General features: G+C 37.8%; 1 protein-coding gene across 1 annotated transcript in view; it reads left to right on the forward strand.

The window, feature by feature from the left end:
* The window catches only part of PDHX (pyruvate dehydrogenase complex component X), a 33,582-nt gene that overhangs the window by 8,222 nt on the left and 2,464 nt on the right, over nucleotides 1-22,896 (forward strand). Inside the window, exons 3-10 of the mRNA XM_063398301.1 lie at nucleotides 2,868-2,968; nucleotides 7,832-8,037; nucleotides 9,287-9,385; nucleotides 13,855-14,026; nucleotides 15,435-15,582; nucleotides 18,951-19,009; nucleotides 20,122-20,280; nucleotides 22,464-22,528. Of these exons, the coding sequence (XP_063254371.1) occupies nucleotides 2,868-2,968; nucleotides 7,832-8,037; nucleotides 9,287-9,385; nucleotides 13,855-14,026; nucleotides 15,435-15,582; nucleotides 18,951-19,009; nucleotides 20,122-20,280; nucleotides 22,464-22,528 (1,009 nt within the window). The remainder of the gene's footprint in view (nucleotides 1-2,867; nucleotides 2,969-7,831; nucleotides 8,038-9,286; nucleotides 9,386-13,854; nucleotides 14,027-15,434; nucleotides 15,583-18,950; nucleotides 19,010-20,121; nucleotides 20,281-22,463; nucleotides 22,529-22,896) is intronic.

Consider the following 22,896-nt stretch of genomic DNA (forward strand, 5'->3'; position numbering starts at 1 on the left):
CTCTTAACTACTTAATTCTCTAGAGTGTTTGCCATGTAAAAGTAGTGTTATTGCTGAATAAAAATGACAGTCTAATGTCCAAGAAAATAAATATTTTTAAGCAGTTGACAGAAGCAACTGCTTCTCCTGCATATGAAATGTTTTTCCCCCTGTATAACCAGAAGGGGTCAGTATAATACTATTTTGATAATCTCTCTGTTCTTTGTGTAAATATCAAATGTTTTCATTTACGGTTTCACAGGATGGACAGATAAATTCACTGCTGTGGAAGGGAAAGCACTGAATTTAATTGATAGCTTTACTTTTCCTTCTCATTGTTAATGCAGTTTCATGTTGATTCCTGGGGGTAATAAAGTCATTCTCACAAAGATAAAACTATGTTTCTAAAAACTTGTATTTATTATGTATGAATTTAATGTTGATGAAAGATGGGAGAATGACAGCCCAGGAGACCAAAATCCTCTTGTTAATGTGGGCAGAAAACAGAAGATACAACGGTGCTGGCAGCATCCACACGCAGTGTAACTGCTGCCTTTTGAGACATCAGCTCCAGGGACTTCAGTATCTGTGTTCAGTCAACTCTGATTTTATTTGCAACATTAAGAAATGCAGTTTGTATCTTGTGATTTGGATTCTTGTCTGTCAGTAGCTGAACAGAGCACCAAGGCTGTTGGATGGCAATTGGATTCCCTGGAAGGAAACTCTGCTTCAGCAGAGATTCTAACCACTCAGCTTAGCTATGGGAATTTAATCATTAAAACCGAAAACAAATGAAAAAACAAAAAAACCCTAAAAAAATGAACAAAAGAACCTGGACCCCACCCAAAAAATTTGAAGGGCATTATATATAATCTCACAGAGCTCTCGTTGAGGTAAATACTGCATTCTCGGTTTAAAGTGTAAGAGCAAAGATATGCTTTGCAAAAGTGTTCTTTCCAGTCCCAGTTATTGGGAAAGCTGATTCGTAATTGACATCAAACTGGGCATCAGTTAGGAGCTATCACAAATATTGCAATCTCTAATGAAAATAACTGTGGTCCTTTCTATTGTACTTGGATACTGAAACACACACAGGACTTGAATGCTGCAGTGAAGTGAATTCTTATCAATTCCTATATTGCATTTATTCAATTGCCTTTCAAATTTGTGGTAACTTTATGGCTGCAGCAATGAAAGGAAAACAAAAAAAAAGTAGTGGAAAAGTGGTGGTTCATCCAGTTCTTGGAAGACTTTTCCTGTTGCCCTCCCTGTGCAAGACAAAGTTAATTTATCTGTGAACAGCCTCAGGTACCCAAGCTGAGATGTGATGTGTGACTAACACATGGATGAAGGTATTTGCTTGGCTGGTCTGCCTTGCTGGAGGTACTGCTCTCAGTCTCTGAGCACTGAGATTTCTTTTTAATGATGCAGAACACTTACAGCCTGATGGCAGATTAAGATACAAAGTTAACCTCCTTTCTGCTTGCCAATCTTAGCTCTGTAAATTACAGAATTTGCCCAACAATTTGATTTCTTAACAGCTGAGAAGTACTTGCCTAATGATCTGATATATGGCCTACTTGAATTAACGATCCAGTGAAATTAAAACACTCGTATAGAGCCTGGAGTTTTGACTTCCTCTTGTAAACTGTTCATGCTCTAGTTATTGCAAAGTGGAATGTGGCTGTTGGGTTATTACATTAAAAAGATGAAGTATATTTCTCTACCAACTTCTGTAATAGGAACATTTATGACTTACAAAACTATGTAGGTGACTGAGCTTTTGATGTTTTCCTTCAACACAAGTGAGGTAAACACCTCATTTTCCCTTTCTAATTCATGTAGTCCTGAAACAGGAAATGATTTTTTTTAAATAATGTTGTTTCTTACCTAAATGTAGGTGGTAACCTGCACTAGGTTGTAATTCTGCTCCTTAAGCACAATAGAGTGATATCCGTAGTTAAGCTAAATGCCTGGACAGGTAATGCTGTTGCAGCGTTTCTGGTAAAGTGGCAATATTAAAATTTTACTTCATATGAAATTGTAGGCATGTTTTAGGCTTATATGTATTGTCTCTGTAAGGAGAAAAAGCTGTGTTTTGTTGGAAGCCAAAATGTTCAACTACCTCATAGTTTTTAATGTAGCATCAGTTTTAATGTTGGACATCTAGTCGGTATTGATTTGTTGAAATAATCCAGACATATAATATCTTTATCATCTGCTAGCAGATACAGATATTCTTCAAAAGCAGAGGAAGAGTAAGCTTCAGAATTAATCTTGGATTTGTGTAATGTAGCAAAAGCAATTTCTAGCACTTGTGCATATTTTTATTTCACAAAGTATGAATGAATGAACGCTTAAAAAGACCTTTCTGAACTATATAGAAGATTAAGCAGGCTTGCAGTTGTGCTTTCCCAAAGACATTAAAATTCCTGACGTTTTTATTTGAATGTCTTTGATAGTGTAGATACCAGTTACAGAACTGAGATACCATTGTCCTAAGCAGTTTTAGATAGCTTGCTCTGACTGGTGGCTAACAGTGAATATGGAAGGCTGAGTGTTTTATTCATGGCAGTGCTACTGAGTAGGGGGTTCTGGAAATAAATTTCATTGTGTGTGTACTTCCTCTTGGGAAGCCTGCTGTAAACATCAGTACTTAGAACATGTCAGTGTTCTGCCACAGTAGCTTGTGGTGCTTGAATCTTGGTGATTTTATTTGTAAAGGAAAGATACAATATGATAAGTAATGATGGGAGATCAACTAGCTATAAAATACATAAAAGAATACAAAATGACTATATTATATGGTGACTATCTATCTTCCATGGTTAAACAAATCTGATAATACATTTAGGGTAAGTATTCTTAAGTTCTGTTGTATTTTGCAGGTGACACAGTGAATGCTGGAGATGCGTTGTGTGAAATTGAAACGGACAAAGCAGTGGTTACCATGGAATCAAGTGATGATGGCATTTTGGCTAAAATACTGGTAGGAATCCTGTATTTCTCAGTAGGCTATTGTAACTTAAGACTGTTGTTTAGCATATTGCTTCCAAAACTAGTTTAGATAGCTACATTTCTGCACAGCATTCAGAGAAATGCACTTGCTTGCCTTCCTGAGGAGAAATAATTGCTCTACTTGTGCCATGCATATACCAGACTATTGGTATGTGATTCTGTATATATTTAATGGATTTTCACTTAACCTAGTTGAAGTAGGTTGTTTTGTGTGTTTTACACCAGGTGAATTATATCCATGAAATATTGTAATTTATGACACCTCTTACTCTGAGTTGTAGGAAAACAATTAACAATCAGTTAGAATATGGAATTTTGGGTGGCACTTTACTCAGGATGTGTCATCTCTGTGCTAAATTGTTTTGTGCCAGTCATTCAGGGTGGAATGTTATGCAAGATGCGCTGACCTAGAGAACAGTTCTTGGAGTTAATAATTTCCTCTATCAAAATTAGATTGATCAAACTTAATATAAAGAACAAGAACTGGGATGAGTTGGAAGTTTTCTGAACCAGTCTCAGCTGGTGGTGTATTGCAGCTCTTTCTTCTCTCCCTCTACAATAATTAAACAACAGGCTGAACTAGAAGGATTTGGAATAAAATAAATAAAAATATGAGAGATGTGTACTTTCAGTAAATATTATGTCATTTGGTCAGGGAGGTCTCATCTAGGGAATATCTACCCATGCAATGTGGATCATGTAATTATACAAGTTAGGCATACTGGTATTAATTGCAGTCCTTTTACTTAGGAAACAGCAGAATGGGCATGGGTACGAACTGGTTCCTGGAGCCGTGAGAAAATTCTGCCCTATGCACACTGAGACACATGTTTCTGCTGCTTATTACAAAAGCTTTTTGGATTGGTATATTAGACTTCCTATCTCTGCTACAGTTGCATTTTCTTACATCAGCATGTATTTGCAGTTATCCTTTGCAAAAATTGAAAAGGGAGAGTAGTTTCCTGTGTGGCAGCATTTGAGAAGCGATTTTCTGTTTGGTATCTTTTTTGTATAAGCCAAGGCAACATCCTTTGCAAAGTCTCAAGATAGCTGGGGTAGGGAGGAGAGGGGATGTGAGATGGAACTCAGCTGTAAATGAACTCCATCAAGGCTTACAAAAACTGTCATTAGGGTTCAATTTATACAGAATAATTTGCATTTAAGCACTAGTGTATATAGACAAGAGTTTTAAAAAGAATTTTCCTTCTTTTAATTGCATTGCTAAATTTGTGTTCAACAACACTGTAATGGGTTTCAGAGGATCTGCTCTGCTATGCCAGGATGAATTCTCACACCAGAAATATTTTTTAATCTGTGTTTAGTCTCCATGTAATTATTTAAATAATTGCTGGGCAATGCTTTCACTATTTTTAAATCTCTCTTCTTTAGTTTTGAGTGTTTCTGAAAATCAGTTTGCCCCTAATAGCCTTGACAAAATCTTGTGCAGCCTATTCTGCATTTGCAGACATTGCTTTGTTAGATAATGTGAGGGGGAGATACGGGGATTCTCTCTATCAAAAGTACTAATGAATTAATCCTAGAGAGATATTTAAAAATGCAATTTGCTAAGTTTCTTTAATAGTAATTAATGATGGCTACGAGTAAGTAACATTAGTATTTCAGAAGCTGTGGGGGTTTTATTTCCTGTCTTGTGTTTCAAATGCATTGCAAATTTCAAAATTTCTCTGTGTGTATTGCTCTTGTAGCACATTTTTTGATAGATCAAAGCCAGACTTTTCAGAAGCTACGTGATAGCAGTGTCATGGAGCAGTGACATTCAGCCTTAGTTATATCCCTATCATCCAGTAACAATCCAATGCCAAGAGCTGAACCTGAGCAGGAGATGCCAGAAGGTAGAAAATAATTATAATGTCTTTCAGAATAAGGGAAGAGGGGCAGCTTTATTGAAGTAACATGAACAGCTCATTATACAAACCCAATTTTTAATGGATTAGTTTAATCCTTGAAATCTAGGAATGGTGGGCCTAAGAATTAAACTATGTAATGGGCTTTTATTCCAGTCTTCTAAAAAGTACAGAAAAAACCTGATGTTTCAGAAACCAAAATGACAAGAAGAGCAGTAAGATCAGAAATATTCAGGTTTTCTTTTCTTTTTTCCCTAGCTCAAATGTGATTCTTGGCTGTCTTTCTGCAGTACGTGGTAGATATTCTGCTCTGTATTAGGTGTTCTGTAGATGTTTGTTTAAGGCTTATAAAATGAGCTATGTCAGATTTGAGAATGTGATGATGATCACTTATTGAAAAGATTGTCCTTCCAAGGGCCACTCAGAAATTTCACATGTGATGTAATTGATGGGAATTTAGGAATGTTTTGTGCCTGTGAGCTAGAATCTGGCTGAATTTCACTCACTTCCTAAAAGAAATGAGACAAAAATGGTGTGCCTTTTGATGCCAGCTACAATTCTGAACCATCCTGATGGAGTTCAGTATGGAAAACTTGAGTCAAATGAGCACACTCTCTGCTTAATGCTTTTGGTCTTGCATTTAAAGATAGGAGGTTCATTAAGTAAAATTAATTTGACTTCTGTAACCTTTTTGGTTTTTCTTGACTGTATAATCTATGTATGGTTTAGGAAGAGCAGGCTAATAGTAAAATAAGAACTCATGCATATATATTTCTTCTCTATCTGACTGAAGAGGTCTTTAATGATCACATCTGATTCAGTGTAAAATGCAGTAAAAGATTAAATAACTGAATGAAATATTAGAAGGGTAATTTCAGAATGATGATTATTCTTTCAGTAGAGTTGCTTCTTAAATTGACACTGACTTTTTTTTCCTAAAATACTTTACAGTTCAATTTGGAACAAAACAGATGATGAACGATTGTTTAAGAACTGTAATTAATTGTTGAGGAATACACCTAGAGCAGGTAGCTGGGTGTGCAGCTGCAGTGGGAGCTGCAGGTTGGGTGCCCTGGCTGGGGGACCTGGTGGGAGCCCCAGGAGAGGGACCGTGCCCTGGTGCTGGCCCTTTGCACAGCAGAGGACACAGGGACCTGTGGCACTGGCCAGGTGAGCGGACACTGGGACACAGCAGGAGCCAAGGGCTCGGCAGGAAGACCCCAGACTATCAGCAACACAGACTGAGGGTATGAAAGCTCAGGGATTCCTTTGTTTGTAGTCCTTCCCTGGAGGCACCAGCTTGAGCTGGCTTTGTGTTACTGGGCCACAATTAAAATTGTTTTAGGGATCCAGGTGTCTGAGATTGTGCTATGGGAAGCCCAGGGTCAGTCTGGTGAGGAAGCCCTGTCTGGATGTGGGGGCAGGGTGTGCAGACAGCCAGGCGAGGCACCCATGGGGTCACTGGAACCACCCACTGTAAAGGGGCCTTGGTCACCACTCACGTGGTGGGACTGTGACTGCCAGAGTGGCTCCTGGACAGTCAGACAGGAAAGCTTTCCTTACATTAGTATCCATGACCATTTTCTCATTCACAGCCTAAATGAGAATTGGTATGGGAACCACTTTGTATAAAAATTCCACTGCAGAATGAGCCAGCATAAGTTCTGTCCCCTTTTCTTCCCAGTGGAGGAAATAAGCATTTACTTCAGTATCTGTTTGTTAGTGACTAAAGCAGTATGTTGCAGTGGCAAAAGCCCCAAGGGAATTTTACTTCTCTGTTCACTTTAACTCCAATTTTTTCTCCCTGTCATGGTCACCTGTGCTTTGTTGGTTTCACAGCAAAGCTAGGATTTTTTTGACTCTTCTTGAGTCAAAGCCCAAAACTTTCAGTGATTCTATGGCATAGAACCATAGAATCATTAAATGTTTTGGGCTGTAAGGGCCCTCAAAGATCATCTTGTACCAGGAATGCCATTCACTAGATCAGGTTGCACAGGGCTCCATCCAGCCTGGCCCTGAATGCTTTTAGGAACAGGGCATCCATCACCCTTACGGGCAACCCGTCCCAGTGCTTTACCCCCTTGGAGTAATTTCTTTCTAATCTAAAGCGTTTCTTTCTAATCTGAACCTGCCCCCTTTGACTGTAAAACCATTGCCTGTATAAAAAGGCAGGTATGAGTCCTTCCTCCCTTTGGTAAGACCCTCTTAAGTACTGCAAGGCTGCTATAATGTCTCTCCAAAGCCTCCTCTTCTCCAGGCTGAGCAACCTCAGCTCTCTCAGCCTGTCTGTAGAAGTGCTTCAGCCCTCTGCTCATCTGTGTGGCCCTCCTCAGGACCCACTTTTAGCAGGTCCATGTTTGAGGACCCCAGACCTGGACACAGCACTCCAGGTGGGACACAGCACTCACAGAAGTGGAGTAGACAGGCAGAATCATCTTCCTTGCCCTGCTGGCCACACTGCTACATTTGACTTTCTGGGCTGCAAATCCACACTGTTGGCTTGTGTCCAGCCTCTCATCCCAGAACCCTGAAGTCCTTCTAGTTATTTCAGCTCTTTCTACATCTGAGATTCTAGAGTTCATTGAGGTTTATGCAGAGGATTTTTATTGTGAATAATGAATATGTAGCAGTGACTCAAAAATCCAGGAGATGAAAAAATAAGCAAAATTGTAACAATTTTTCTTTTTCTAGTCTAGTTCTGAGCTGTAAAGGCTGTGTGTATAAAAAGTTACTTTGATTTCTGAGTGCTAACTTTAGGTTTATGGGATTTGGGGCATAATTTAATGTTCCTCTTCTTATAATAGCAATTATAATTAATTTCAGTCTTGAAATATTTTATTAATAGTAGCAATAAAATGGGATATATCTTACTGATGAATTGTCATTAATATGCCTGAAACTTGGACATTACTGGTTTTAGTCACATTAGAGCAGACAGTGTAATATGTAACTTAATGTTCTTAATTTAGGTGGAAGAAGGAAGCAAAAATATTCGCTTGGGCTCACTAATAGGTCTGCTGGTAGAGGAAGGACAGGACTGGAAGCAAGTTGAAATACCAGCTGATGCTGGTGACCCATCTTCTGTGGCTCCACCAGCACCTGCACCTGCCTCAGCTCCTGCAGCTCCTTCAGTTTCAGCCCCTCCTAAATTGCAACATCAACCTGGGAAATTGCAGTAAGTTTCTATGTTTGTTATGAAATGGAACTCTTCATTAGGGCAGTAGGACTGAACCAAGAAATATTTTTTGTCCCTTTTTTACCTAGTAATAGGCTGTTAGCTGGAGAGTGTTTCAGTATGAGTGAGGTGATAAACCTTGCAGGCCTAGACTATTTCTTTGCTCATAAGCCCAGTAAATCAATTCAAACAACATTAGAATTAAATGTGCTTTTATCCTGTCCTGAATTATGAAGGATTCTAAGCTTACAGTTGGAAAGAAGTTGTGCAGGATGGGCAATAGTGCTCATTCATCAGATGCTAGGTGTACCTAGGACTTGTTTTCTGGTTTTTTTGAGGAGAAAAAATAAATAAGGAAATGACACGCTCCAAGGTCTTTATAAGCTCTAGCATTTTTCATATTAGAAAAGAATTATTCTAATACTTTCGTGACAGTGGGGTGCAAAAAACTTAAAATAGCTGGTTTATGTGCTCTTTGTTAATTTGGTTTGGATCTCTTGGTATTCTAAGCATTGCAAACATCTTAGAGGAGGGGTCAGCTCCAGAGCATTAGTCAGGTAACAATAAGCCATAATCACTTTGTGTCCCAGGAAATGTCCTGTTTGGAGCTATCACTCTGTATTTGTGTCTTTTTTCCCCCAAACCTCATTACCTTTTCTATCTGGTTTGCTGTGTTCTAAATGCTGCCAGCATTTAGGTTTTTCTCATGCAAGTGGAAGACAGCTGAGGTCATTGCCCAGGCATTACCTGTAGTAGGAGGATGATCCACAAAAGGATCCTTGAAAGGATTATGTCTTTCATTTTAGTACCAAAGAACATCAGAAGTGCTGTTTCACTGCAGCTGTTAAGAGATGTATCAGCCGGTTTGGAACCAAATGATCATTTATGACATGGAGTTTTTTTGGCAAGGGCTTAATGGACCATTCTTAAAATTCAATGAGGTGCAAATATAGTCTCCTTTATGAAATAATGAATAGGAGATTTTGGGAAAAGACTTAAAATCAATTATTTATCCTTTTATGACTGTGTTGTTGCTTTGTATCTAAGAATTCTAAAACATTTTCTTTAGATGCTGGCTTTTCTCCTCATTTCAGAAAGTAAATTGTATTAAGATGCACTGGGTACTCTGTACAAATGTACTCTGCTTTGTAGTTGACCAGAGAGAAATGTAGTTTCTCATGCTGTACATTAATGAAATAAGATAACCTTAAAATTTAAATAATTCCTTTTCTCCCCCTTATTTATTCAGGGTCCGCTTAAGTCCTGCAGCTCGCAACATTCTGGAGACACACGGACTAGATCCAAGCAATGTGACACCTACTGGGCCTCGAGGAATCTTCACTAAAGAGTATGTAGATAATTTGGTAAACCTACAACTTTTGATACTAGAGCAACCTCCATTAGATTAAAGTTTGTTAAAAAAGCCATGTCTTTGTTCCATTTTTTGCTATGGATAGGTTTAGTTAAATTTGAAAAATCTGTTGAAAAGATAGGGAGAATGGTTAGGAAGTATTTGAAGAAGCCCTTAATTAGAAATAAACCAAAACATATATTTGTATTTTCTAAGTCCCATCTCAGCTGTGTGGTACTGCTGTCATGTTTCCTGCAGCTCAGCCTAGTGGTGGCTCTTGCCTCCTGAGCACCACTATTTGCTACCATTGTGGATCTCAAGAATTTTGCTTGCCAAGATGCAAAAAGAGCCAAAATAAAAAAACAGTGGCCTGTTTTCTTCAACTCCTTTTCTTCAGGAAGTTCTGATTTTTTTTTTTTTTTTTTTTTTTTTTTTTTTTTTTTTTTTTTTTTTTTTTTTTTTGCTGCAGTTCTGTTCTGAAATCTGTCAGGATTTCATTTTTTCCTATTTTTATTGGGCTGGGAAGAGCAATGAAATATAATGATAAGAAATTCCAGAATTCTGTTTTTCTCCCATTTTTCTTTTTCCTCTATGATTTCAAGAATGTTTGTTTACAGAACTGTAGTTTATGATCTAGTAGGTTTTTATACCTTTTTTGAGTATTCCAGTGTAATGATTGGCACTCAAGCCTCTGAGTGAGAAAGCAGAATGTAAAAAATGTGGTAGATCCAGTGCATTTAGCCTTGAAATGATGCATTCTCCTCACATGGGTATGTATGTTACTGGAAGTGAGGATTTTGGCAGAAATACATATTTTTCTTCTCGGGAATTTTTTTTTTTTTTACAAATAGCATCATGCACTTAAACAGACTTTTCTGGCTGCTGTTATTTTAGTTCCATTCAAAGATAACCAGGATCAGGTCAGTGTAACTTGAAACTGGACCCAGAAAAGTTGCAGTTTTTCAGAGCTTTTTTTTTTTCCTATGACTTTGGCTGAGTTGAGATGTAATAAGAAATTGAATAGGTAGAATATGCTATGTAACAGGAACTCATCAGAGAGAGTTCTTTCTTAATTATGTAAGTGTAATGGTAATTTATGGTGTGTAACGAGGCTATGGCAGGTGGAAACCCTCTAGGACTTTGAGCTAACGAATTAACATTTCCTAGTTGTCATGGAGATCTAGCAAAGATTTTTCTGTAGTTAGGAGTATTATCTAGCAAAATCACTTCTTTTTAAAACTGTTTTTTTCATACAAAAGGTTTGACTATGAAATGTCAATTTAAGATGAAGACTGTCTGGGGTTTTCTAACCATTCTTTTGAAATGGGGTTAATCTTTTAGGTGCCTACAGACTGATACTATATTCAGTTTGAAATGAGATGTGCAGATTTTTATAGAGAGCTGCTGCAGATATTCAGGGAAATATTTCCTTTGTTGCACGCACCAGATTACAAGAAAGAAAGATAGCCAATTACGTAAGCAAGGAAGAGTCTTTCCCCCAATTTTCTATCTATACCTTCAATTCACTGTAAAACCTGCAAAAGCAGTTGGAACTTCCACTCAACTGGCGTTCTTTCTTTATTTATCTGTATACTTTTGTTTATTTATATTTCTCTTACATGTCTGTTCAAGGTTGAATTACTGTTGGTTTTTTTCTTGCTTGTTTTGTTGTTGGTTTTGTGTGTGATTTTTTTTTTAATGGAGTGGCAGAGGTTTTTTATTTGTTATTTCTAAGTAATATCCTCTTATGTCACTCCATATCATTTTCTTCAAAAATGTCCTAGAAAATTGGTGTGCCAGTACAAAGTAACTCACAAATTCTGTCAAAGATTGTACCATGTTTCTACTCGTCAGCTCAGACACTGTTTGGGAGGACTATATGAAAATTGATTGTTTCAGCTACTACTGTCCTTTCCCATTCTATTTCATAGTGGCCTAGGGATTTATACATGCAGCCATGAAAAGACAGGTTACTGAGAACCATGTTTTTCTGAGGCTGTGTTGCTCCCAGCTGCTGTTAAATTAGTGTGTCTTGGGATCTCTGAGCTGCTCAGGCATTTTCAGCTTGCAAAGAATGCACAGCACACATATGGAGTGATGTTTTTCTGGAATTAATTCACATGCGCGTAATGAGTATGAACTGACCCTGGGATCTCTGCTGTGTGCAGTTTGTTAGCAGCATGTGGGAGGAATGAGTTCCTTCTGTAATGACAGGCAATAAGTCTGATACCTGGCAGTTTCTGATGTGCTTTGGATCTGTGCTAACCCTTTGCCTTCCTCCAGGAAATCTGTGAATTGAGTAAACAGGTGTAAACATGTGAAAGGGGAATATAAATCCTATGAAAGGGGTTGGGTCCAGTTTAAGAACAGTAACTGCCACCACAGGAAGCTTGTGTCAATCCATGCACCGTTGGATTGACACATCACCTCAGTGATTCTTAGGTGTCCGTGTAACCTAACTTGTCTATATTAAGAAAAGTCTATTTTGAACACAAAATACTCAGTTTGCTTTCACCATTCTTTGGATTTTGGCTAACATGAAGTGAAAAGACTACACATTTCTGTAGTAGTGCTGGACTGAATTGTAACTAAGTTGCCAGAATCTGCATATTTCTAATTAATAACAGTTTGGTAAGGCATATTTTTGTTTAATAAATGTTTATTAAACTCTCATATCTTTTCTGCAAAGCAGACTGCTTTCGTGTTTGTTGCCTCTCTTTCTCTGTTACTGACCCATGTTGATAGAAGTTTATAGAGTTATTGGAAAGATCCTTTTCCAGTTGCAATAAAATATCTGTTTACCTGACTTATACTTAAACCTGTTTAATTTTATTTGCTTTGGTGCCTCTTTTAACTCTACTTGCATTCAGGCTTGCAGTGTTGCAACTATGACAGTCATAACATTGCTGTACCTGTTTTTCTTAACCTGTTAAATCATTTGGAATTGATGGGGGATCTCTATTCATATGTATGTGTAATAAATATATGTGAACTTTGATTTTTATATAAGTGTCTTTTGTACAATACAAGTTAGTTTCAGAAAGTCTTCAGCAAATCTTTTATCTAAAAATAAATTATTAAATTATAAAAATAATTTTGGCAATTAGTACGCATTTTCCAATTAACACACTAAAACCAGATGGTCTCTCTCTAACTGCCAAGTGAAAACCCTTAACAAAGTTTTGGTAGCTTCTAGTATGTTAACCAAAAAGCTTGCATTATGTCATATAATTACTTTTTATGTCTGAAATTGTCATGGTTGGGAGTGATTGTCATTCTGTCAAATCTAATTTTTTTCCCCTGGTACAGTAGTTAAGTCAAATAATAAACACTTAATTTTAAAACAAATTTTGACTAGCATGTTAGTTTGGGAAAACATGTAATAACTTTCAATTAGAAAAAATTTTATCTGGAGCTCATTCACTTTTTTGTTTCAATATCATTTGTTGAATTATGTGTTGAAGATAAGAATAAATTGAAGCAAGTCAGCAATGGTAAAAGGCATTATATAAGAGCTTTTAAATTTTCAGTTCTTGTTTCTGGAGTGCTACTTTTTAGGAAGAACTAAGAATGCATAATGTCCTGAGATTTTGTTCTTTCTATAAAAATTTAGTAACAAACTCTTGTTTGTCACTCAAGCTGCCACTTTTGGCTGTCACTCAAGAATAGTCTCTCAAGCAGTAATGACTGAAATTAGATAACTTTGTTTGGTATTTGTGCCTTGTGTTTTAAAACCTTGGTAGAGTTGTAAGGAGTCTGATTTTTAATTTAATTTCCTCTGAATGCACCTGGAGCAGACACAGTATCATGGCTTAGAGATGGAGGTCTCTCCTGTCTGTCATACTGTGCCCACAACAGCAAAGTTTTGTGGTGGTAGCTGTATCAGTAAAAAATCCTTGAAGAATGCTTCGACTTTATTTCTCCAGTGTGGTGTTGGGAAGTATGGGCTTGTATAACATCTGTGTGTGCCTGACTCTGCAAATTTATGACAGAAAGGTGCAGAGAAATGTATTACTCAATCTTCACTTAGCAGCTCTAAGTAATTACATTAAATTCAGATTATTACAAATATAACAGATCAAACAGCTTTTACTTGAGACTTTATAGCCTGAATAAGTGTACTCTTTTATTCAGGAGAATTGTTAGTGCAATTCAAAAATCATTATGCATGCTTACAGTTAGTGATGATGATTATTATGCTTTTCTAACACAAATGTTTTCTGTTACTGCATATTCAGGCCCTTTTATTTATGGAATTTAATGAGAATTTACTAAAAAGATACCACAAAGGCAACACAAAATTAATAATTTTAAATAATAATTGCCTTCTTAATGTTTGGTTTGATAACAGAAACTTGAATGTCCAGAAGTGACTAATTAAACAGATTAAATGATGGAATAGTAATACTTTGGTAAGTGTTAAATAGTTTCTTTGTTGTCAATCTTTCACTCTGTTTAATCACCAGGGATGCTCTCAAACTTCTGCAAGAGAAGCAGAAAGGTAAACCCAGTGACTTCAAACCTGTGGTTTCTCCAGCTCCTGCTGCAGTGCCTTCTCCTTCACAAGCAACAGCCGTGACTTCTTATCCAAGGCCAGCAATTCCTCCCGTTTCCACACCAGGACAACCTGCTGCACTGGTAACACTTCTGCTCAGATTTCAGCATTGCTGCAGCTGAACAGTGCAGCAGCTGCTTCAGTAGCTCTGAGATTTCTAGATCTGGAGAGAGGAAGGAAACTAAGGCCACTCAGATGTCAAGCTCAGTGATGTGCAGTTTTTAGTATGTTTCAGTGATTCTAAGGCAATGTAATTAAAACTGTGAAATCCTTGAAATGATGGTCTGTGTACTATTCTGTGGAGCTTGCAGATTGAAGTGGTGAAAAACTGATATTGCAGGCATTGGAGAAACTAGACTGATGATTTATTTTTTCTGTACATGGTTTGTTTGCTTTCCTGCAAGATGCAAGTGTCCATTAATGAGTTCTCAAGAGGTGAGGAAGGAAAAGGCTTCTTGGTGGTTGCCTTGGAGAGTAATTGTGCAAACTCTAAAACCTAAACGAATTTCTATATTAAACTGAAATTTTAGAAATACCAGAAAATACTTTTTTTAAAGAATAAATACCCTTGCTGAAATATACATTAGTAGAAATTGAAAAGCTTTTGTGAAAAACATTTTCTGGCTCTAGAACTAAATTTGATGTATCTTTTTAGGCTGAAGTTTACAATGTAGCTACAATTCATAATAGTCAGAAAATGCCTTTTTTTTTACTGTACAAAGAGCCAAACAAAGAACTCAAAAGCTCAACTTAAATCCGTTACAGAACAAAACGCTTCTATGATTACACCAGAACATACATATTCTGATTTATTGTGTGTTGAGTACTATTGAATATGTATTAAGGATTCTATGAATCCTTGTATGTTCAAGAGATATGTGCTAAAGATTGAGTCATTTTACAGAATCATTTATCTTCTTGCTTTCTGTAGTCACTAATATTTTAAGAGATTTCTTGCAAGTTGACCTGCTTCTAGGAAGAAGTTGGCCATTGAAACATTATAGGATATATCTGGAAGGAGAGCGAAGAACAACAGAAAAGATGTAGTAAAGCTTATCTTAAGGAACTACACAGGGAATTGAAAAAGCAGTAGTTTACTGAGGAAATGTTATTTTATAATTTAAATGGATCAAAGCATAATCTGAGCAATGTGCCAGGCCTGGAGGATGGAATAGTGCTTAGATACTCTGGCTGAAAAGAAATGCCTCAATATTTTTTTTTCCTTAAAACAAGGTTAATTCTATACTGTAAAGCAGAATGATTCTGTAAAACCTGTTGTGTTCATCTCATTTAATAGGAATACACCAGAACACTCAATGCTCTTGGTCATATTAATTTCAGTAGTTGGAATGTATCACTTTTGGTAGCAAGGGGATAGCTGACATGGGCAGGAGTCACTGATGATAATGCATAAATGCTGGAGTACTTTCAACAAAGGGGAAGTGTGTTTACTGTACTGATATTTAATATTCAGCATATGATTTCTTTCAGGGCACATTCACAGAAATCCCAGCCAGCAATATCCGAAGAGTTATTGCTAAGAGATTAACAGAGTCTAAAACCACCATACCTCATGCATATGCTGCTGCTGACTGTGCCATTGATGCTGTTTTGAAATTAAGAAAAGAATTGGCCAAAGGTTAGTAGTCTGATTTACTTTAAATGTGGCAATACTAATGTGGTTATACAAATGTATAATTTGTCCTGTTTATATAAACTTCCCCAGGAGGTGTAGATTTTGTGTAGGTAGACCACTATGCATTCAAATAGGTTTTTTCAGTATTCTGTATGTTGGAATCAAGCTGTAGTTCCCAGCAATTATTGAATTGTACAATTTGTCAGGATACATGAAAACTGTGGTGTTGCTTTGCCAACATCACTCTAAAGTTTTATTTTCCAGAATGATCAGGCTGCATAAGCAAATAGTGATGCTCTGTTTGGTGATGGAGACATGCACCTCCTAGACTAGTACTAAGTCTGTGACTTGGGTAAAAAAAATCTGAAGGCTTGTGTCATGGGTTAGCACTGGCTAGATGTTAGTGCACTCATGAATATATGTTTTTTTTCTAACAACTCCTGTGGGATGTGATCAGGAACAGAGCAGAGCAGGCTTAAATTTTGAAAATAAAAAAAACCTACTAAAACTTTATTAATTACATAAGAACAGGGACAGAAATACACTTAAATACACACAGAGACAGAAATAAAAACTTCTTAGAACATTTCTTCCTTCAGTTTTTACTTCCCCACTTATCACTTTTCACAGACTAACCTCTGGGTTTTAAATTAAACAATCTCCACTCAAAAAAACTAATCTTTAATTCAGCAAGGGAGAGAGGAGTCTCTCTCGCACCACAAACTGTTCTTCAGAAAACAGGGGTTCACCCCTTATGTGTTTTCATGTCACCTATAGCACCGCCTGGAGAAGTCTGCTAAGGTGACACTCTCTTTTTTCTTATGTCTAGCGCTCTCACTGCTGTCTCATAGGCCAAAACTACATATAGGGCTTTTTAAAGATGCTGCATGCCGAGCTCTCCCCTTTTCACTCAGGGGCTGGAGTTCTAGGAGCAGGTCTGCCCTGAGGGCAGAAGGCACTACTTCACCCTCCCCCTCTTTTCTCTGCTCGCTCTACTCTTCTAAGTGCCAGTCACTGTAGCAAAAGCAAGGGGCAGCTGCATCTACCCAAAAATGCAGTTTATGTTCAAAAGAGACTCAAGTTTAGTCTATAGCTGACATTATGCAAGAAAAGTCTAGCTCTAAGGCTACTCTTCTCATTCTTCTATCGAGTTCTTTCTAATCATGCTTTATTATCTCAGTCCTAGGCTGCTTCCCTCTCTCTGAAAACTACTAGTCATGAAAATCAATGTCTAAGAAAAGTTTCTTTCTGCCAAGCAAAGGTTAACAGTTTCTTCTTGGCAAGGTGCTGCAAGCGGAGGCATTCCCAGGCTCGGCAACTCTCCACATGGCTGAGCACTTTTTCTTAGAGTTTGGGGGGGAGGAGAGAGGTGAGCACACACAACAGGCACTTCTACAGTTTTCCACCCCTCTATCCTGGACGGGGCAGCTCAGTTCTAGTCTTGTCTCTTCTCTTCTCCCCCCTCCCCCGGGGGGGCTCCGGCTTACCTGAGCCGACCACGTGTTTCTCTTCTTCTACTCAGCCTTGTGGCCAGGCAGAAGAAAGAGACTTGAGACATCTCTCTGCTGACACCCAGATCCGAAAAGAGGCTGAGCCCCTCAGACTCCTGCTTTTAACTCTTTGTGTCCTCAAAAGCGTGTCTAAACCTCTGAGTAACCAACCCAGGTGCCAGCAGAAAAGCTGATCACTGATTGGACTGCCCACATCCCCTTAGAGGAATTTACCTCCCCCCTAACCACAACAGCTTGTTATTTTGTAGAGTGAAGAAACAACAGGGTGGTTTTTCTCCTACTATACTTTTTTTTTTTTAAGACCACAGATTAGTTCTAAAGACTGAAGACATTGATGGGAGAATACAGCTGTTTGCCCAAGAGAAACGTACATGAACAATTTAATGTGGATTCTTTTTCATGGTTTTTTATTAGTTCTTCTTTCTGGTACAATTTGTGTAGTTTGTTTTCAATAGTTCAGCTTTGAGATGTTTCTCCTCATTACCACAAGAATGAAAAACGATTAGTTTTAGGTCTAAGAAATGGCAAGTTTTGATCTAAAGCTTCACGATTGCTGTCATGGTTTGAAAGCTTATAGGTTCAAATGGTAGCTTTCCTAAGCCATGTGAGCTCTGCATTCAGAATAACACAGCAGAATAGTTATAATTTACATGAAATTCAGCTGGTATATTCAGATTTCCTAGGTGATGATGCAGGAGCTGCTTCTCCTTTCACTGGAGTTTTGAGTGACTAATTTTTAATGCAACACTACCCAGATAATTTTTCTACCTGTTACTTTTCCTAATGGTATCTTACTCACAAGTGAAAGTCAAAGACATTTTCTGATGCTGATATTTTCTTTAAACAGCAGCAGCTCATAAGGAATGAACCAAAAAAAGATCTTAGGAATACTCACTTGAAATTTTTCACACCTCTCCTGCTGTTGTCGATTCTTAATGAATATTTCCTTTAAATGCAGAGGTGGAAAAGCCATATGTCTTTGCATGAAATTGAGTTGCAGAGCTTGTCCTGGTAGATTTTTATGTTTCCTCTGATGGAAGTTATAGTATTTTCTACTACTATAAACTTCAGTGATGCAGGGTAAAATATTATCAGATGTGGATCATTTAACTGTATTCCTACTCTGCGACTGGACAGTAACATTTTTGCCAAGGGTTAAGAATGTAGTATATAAACAGAAACCAGTGTATATTTGATGGCAAGGTACAGGTTTGTCTGATGTGAAATTCTGTCAGTGCAGCATAGTAATTGCAAGTTCAATTATGTTCTGTTGGAATGCTGTCTCTCTTCTTATACATAGATTACTAATCATGGCAAATGTTGCAGGCCAGTTATGTGGTAAGTGGATACTTGGTTCGCTCCTCTAAATTTGTGATGACTTAAGAATGTTTCACTTGATATAATTATCTATAAATAATTTTGTCTTGCAAAAATATTTCTCAAGGTGTGTGTTATATGCCATAAACCAGATTTGGAAATAAGGCAGTTTTGCTGCTTGATCAGTTTTGCTGACAGTAGTGATGGTGGTGGAAGGATAATGTAATTTTTTTTTAATTGTGAGAACGGTGAGTTTAATATTGTGTAAATGTCATGCATTTCAGGGTAATTTCATGGCCTAATCTGCTTTGTACCTATTATCCCTGCTTCTGCTGCCATTTCTGATTTTATTTACCAGTTTCAGTCTTCTGAAACTCTCCTGAGTGTCTCTGCATGAGATTTTTCTTGATGGATATGCCTTTTGTCCCAAGGGGGAAATCACTGAATCACTGGAATCTTGTCATTACACAAATGCTGATAAAACAAATCTTAGGAAAAATAACTGTGACCCTTTTTTTTTAATTCTTCTGTTTCCTTTTGCAGATGACATTAAAGTATCTGTAAATGATTTTATTATCAAGGCAACAGCAGTTACTCTGAGGGTAAGCAAATAATTGACTTTAAAAATACATTCTAATAGTAAACTGCCAAGGAGACAAGAAAAGTATTTTGTGAGTCTGTGTGGAGATATGAATGGGATCACAGTAAAGCTGGTAATTCTGTATGGCTTATTGTCATAAGTTTTTTTAGATTTCCAGGTAAAATTCTGTTCCCTGTCTATGCTGTGGACTGTAAAAATGAGAACTTCTTAGTGAAGATCCACTTACTGCAGTTAACCTTTGCAAATCACAGTAGTTGCTTTGTCAGCAGACTAAAGCCATTGTCAAGATCATTCATCTAGTCTTAGTTACACCTTATTTCTTTTAGTTATAAACAAACATTTATTAAATTCTTATACCAACCTTGTTATTCCCTCAGGTAAATTCTGATGGCACATTCAGTGATATCTGCTTTGAAATAAAAATTCTGGCAACCACTCTCCAGCTCATTGCTAGGAATTCTCGTTGCCTGGATTACCTCACAATGATATAAAAACGTTGGAAGGGACGTGAGAGCTGTTTTTCTCATTTGTGAGGGTAATTTGAGCTATTTAAAAGTTGAGAGAGGAAGTTTAAGTAAGGGAGACTATTCCTATTCCTGTGGAGGTATGGAATTGAGAGAACATTGGACTGGAAAAGACCTGACAGATTTTTAGCTGAACACGACGTAAATATTAATGTATAATTTTAAGAGGTATAGCTTAATGCTAATGTGTAATCAATGTATAATTGCGGTGTAGACAGAAAATAGGATTCTAGGCATGGTTTAAAATTCAGCATCCTGTGATTTATTTTGTGGGAGAAGTTGCACTGCTTTGAAGCTTTGCTTGCTGGGCCATCATAAGGTGATATCAGTGAAGAAATTTGTAGTAATTTGGGGTATTTTCCTAGCAAAACCAAACAAACTTCTGTCTGTCCGGCCATTTTTGGTTTCTGGTGCATACATTTCATGCTTTTTGACAAAGCAAACATAAATAAAATCAGTGCAAGCTAATTCCCTTGGTGGATGCCTGTAGGTAGGTGTGTGTCTTAAAGGAATTTCCTTTTCCCTAATAACTACTGCACTGTTATTCTCCTAACAGCTGTCTCTTTTTTATTGTCTGTCTGTGTTGCAGCAAATGCCAGATGTGAATGTATCGTGGGACGGGGAAGTCTGCAGGCGGCTGCACTCCATTGACATCTCCATCGCCGTGGCAACGGACCGGGGGCTCATTACGCCAATCATAAAAGATGTTGCTGCCAAGGGAATAAAGGAAATTGCTGCCTCTGCAAAGGTGGGTCTGAAATGTGCAGCAGGCTGAGGAATGGAGCAGCTGTATGGCTTGCTGTAGCAGAAAATGTAGCGTGACCCAGATACACAGCAGTAATAACAAAGGCAGTGGATCTAAAGCACTTTCAGCATTCCTTACACTTCAAAATTCTTATTAATTTTGCAACTTTCTTCATTTTTAATGAACAATATCATGTTATTTAGTTGAATGGTTGCTGCTTGAACTGCCTATTTTTCAAGACTTCTTGAAAAATAAACCTGTACAGACTTTGTCAATTTAATATAATTGTATTTCTGTATTCCTCAAGGGAAGGCTACTTAATGCTAGTTTCATTAGGATTTCCAGTCTTGGGGTTTGAGATTTTGGGTTTTTTTGTGTTTTATCCCTTTCTCAGAAAACGTCTCATGCCTGGTTTTTTTACTCTCTTTGTAGTTATGTTATGGAACATATTTCCATCTGTGGTTTTTTCAATATGCAGTTCAATTAAGGATATAGCATTAAACTCCTCAGACTAATGAGCAGTATTTTGCATAGACCAGGTGCCTGTCAGAGTAGTATGTGGCAGTTGTTGCCAGATAAAGGAGAGGTTTTTGGCAGGCAAAAGTAGAATGAATGATGAAATGTCCCCACATAGGCCTTTTTTGTCATTTAATGAGTGCTAATCAAAGCCTACAGCATCTGAGGAATGCAATGGAAGGAGATTCCAGGGCATGAAACTGTCCCCAAACTAGACACCACTGCACTAAGTAAACTCTTGCCTTTTGTGTAAAAGCTACAGAAACCATCATAGTCTGTTGACAAAGGGGAACAGCCAAAAAGTTGTAGCAGAAAAAATAACACAAAACATTCATAAATGGGTGTTTTTAAAATTTTTTTTCCAGTCCATATTGCTTATTTTATGCTGAATGTGTTGTGAAAACAATTCCTTACACTAGTAGCCAGCTGAGGAGGAAGGTCAGCTGAGATTGTTGTGGGGCTAGTGACAGAATGACAAGAAGAAAAGCACAGTTCAATGTTATGCTTTCATTAGCATCCCCAATACCTGTAATAGTGTGCAGTACTGCAAATCTCTCTTGCCACAAATCAATGTCCTGCAGTTCCCATGATGGAAATGCAGCTTGTGTTGCATTCAGTGGGGCAATGATAGTGAGCATTCCCCTTGCCTTTCAAGTGGAATGTGTGTGACATTGCTGTCCACACCAACATCATTTTGCTTTTCAACTTCTTCACTGAATTACTGAAATAAATCCGTACCTGACATGCACAAGGGGGAGGCACACACTGGAACTGCAGCTGCTTCTCTGTCAGTCTCCCTGTCATTTGGCAGGCACTTTCTTTGTGTAATTGCTTTTATATCTCCTCCTGCTGCATGTTAATTTTGACTTCTTTCCACGTTATGTGCATCCTGGCACCATATTGCCATCATTCAAATAATGCAATTGCACAAATGCATCGGGCTTATATTGACCCTGTTGTGTGAATGCTGTTCCCATGGCTATTGTCTTCACTAATTATTCAGAGATGAGAAAAAACCTAAAATAAAGCTCAGTGTATCCTTGTAACTTTGACACGCTTATTATAAAGTTTAAAGTTTGGTAACTCTGTGATCTTATCTTGGAACGTAGTGTGAACTTCTTGGGCTGTGTTTGAACATTTCTTCTGTTGAATTTTAAAGAAAAGTCTGACAAAGAAATGGAGAGTACAGAAGGAGTGGCCTTACAAACACCCTTCAAAAGGTAGTTGAATGTTTAGCTGGGAGAAACACATTCATTCAATCTGGTAGAAGATTCTGAAATGGTACATGCCAGTTTCTTTTAACAAATATGTTAGGAATACTGTCAGTTTATCTCATCAGTATTTTGCTAGATAATCTAAAACCACCAGGGAGATTGGTGGTTCCATTGTAAAAACTGGAACAATATTTGTGAGGTGAGAGAACAGCTTTTATTGAACAGCCACTGTTGGTGGGAAAATGAAGTTTTGTGTCCTAGTCTCTTTGCCAAATCACTGCAGATACAACAACAGTGTTGCTGAAGTGCTGCCCTAAATTGAAAAGCAGGTGACTTTTGCTGACTTAATGTCTGTATGCTACTTAAAATGTCTTCCTGAAATAAAAAGAATTAATTTATTACAACACACTAATTTCTTTCTTTTCTCTGCCTATTTTCTTCTTTCATCTTCTTTAGGCTCTAGCAAAGAAGGCCAGAGATGGAAAACTGTTACCAGAAGAGTACCAGGGAGGATCTTTTAGGTAAAACTCCAGCAGCATTTAGTACATGCAGCATGGGTTCAGAACTGTTTTACCCTCAGCTATTCCACTGTCTTTTAATGCATTGCTTTAAAAATCTTGCTCTGTTTAGGATGAAACTCCATGTGATGATTCTGAGGGTCAAACCCAGACAGAGTGTGTTGTATCGGGGGAAACAATTACCTTGGTACAGGTTCATTTCATCTGTGCTTGGCACTGGTGAGGCCACACCTTGAGTTCTGTGTTCAGTTTTGGTTCCATCCCCACAAGAAAGACACTGAGGTGCTGGGTGTGCCCAGAGAAGGGCAGTGGAGCTGGTGAAGGGTGTGCAGCGCAGGTCTTGTGAGGAACATCTGAGTGAGCTGGGATTG

Source organism: Prinia subflava, chromosome 5 (genome assembly GCF_021018805.1).
Source record: "Prinia subflava isolate CZ2003 ecotype Zambia chromosome 5, Cam_Psub_1.2, whole genome shotgun sequence".
Classification (NCBI taxonomy): Eukaryota; Metazoa; Chordata; class Aves; order Passeriformes; family Cisticolidae; genus Prinia; species Prinia subflava.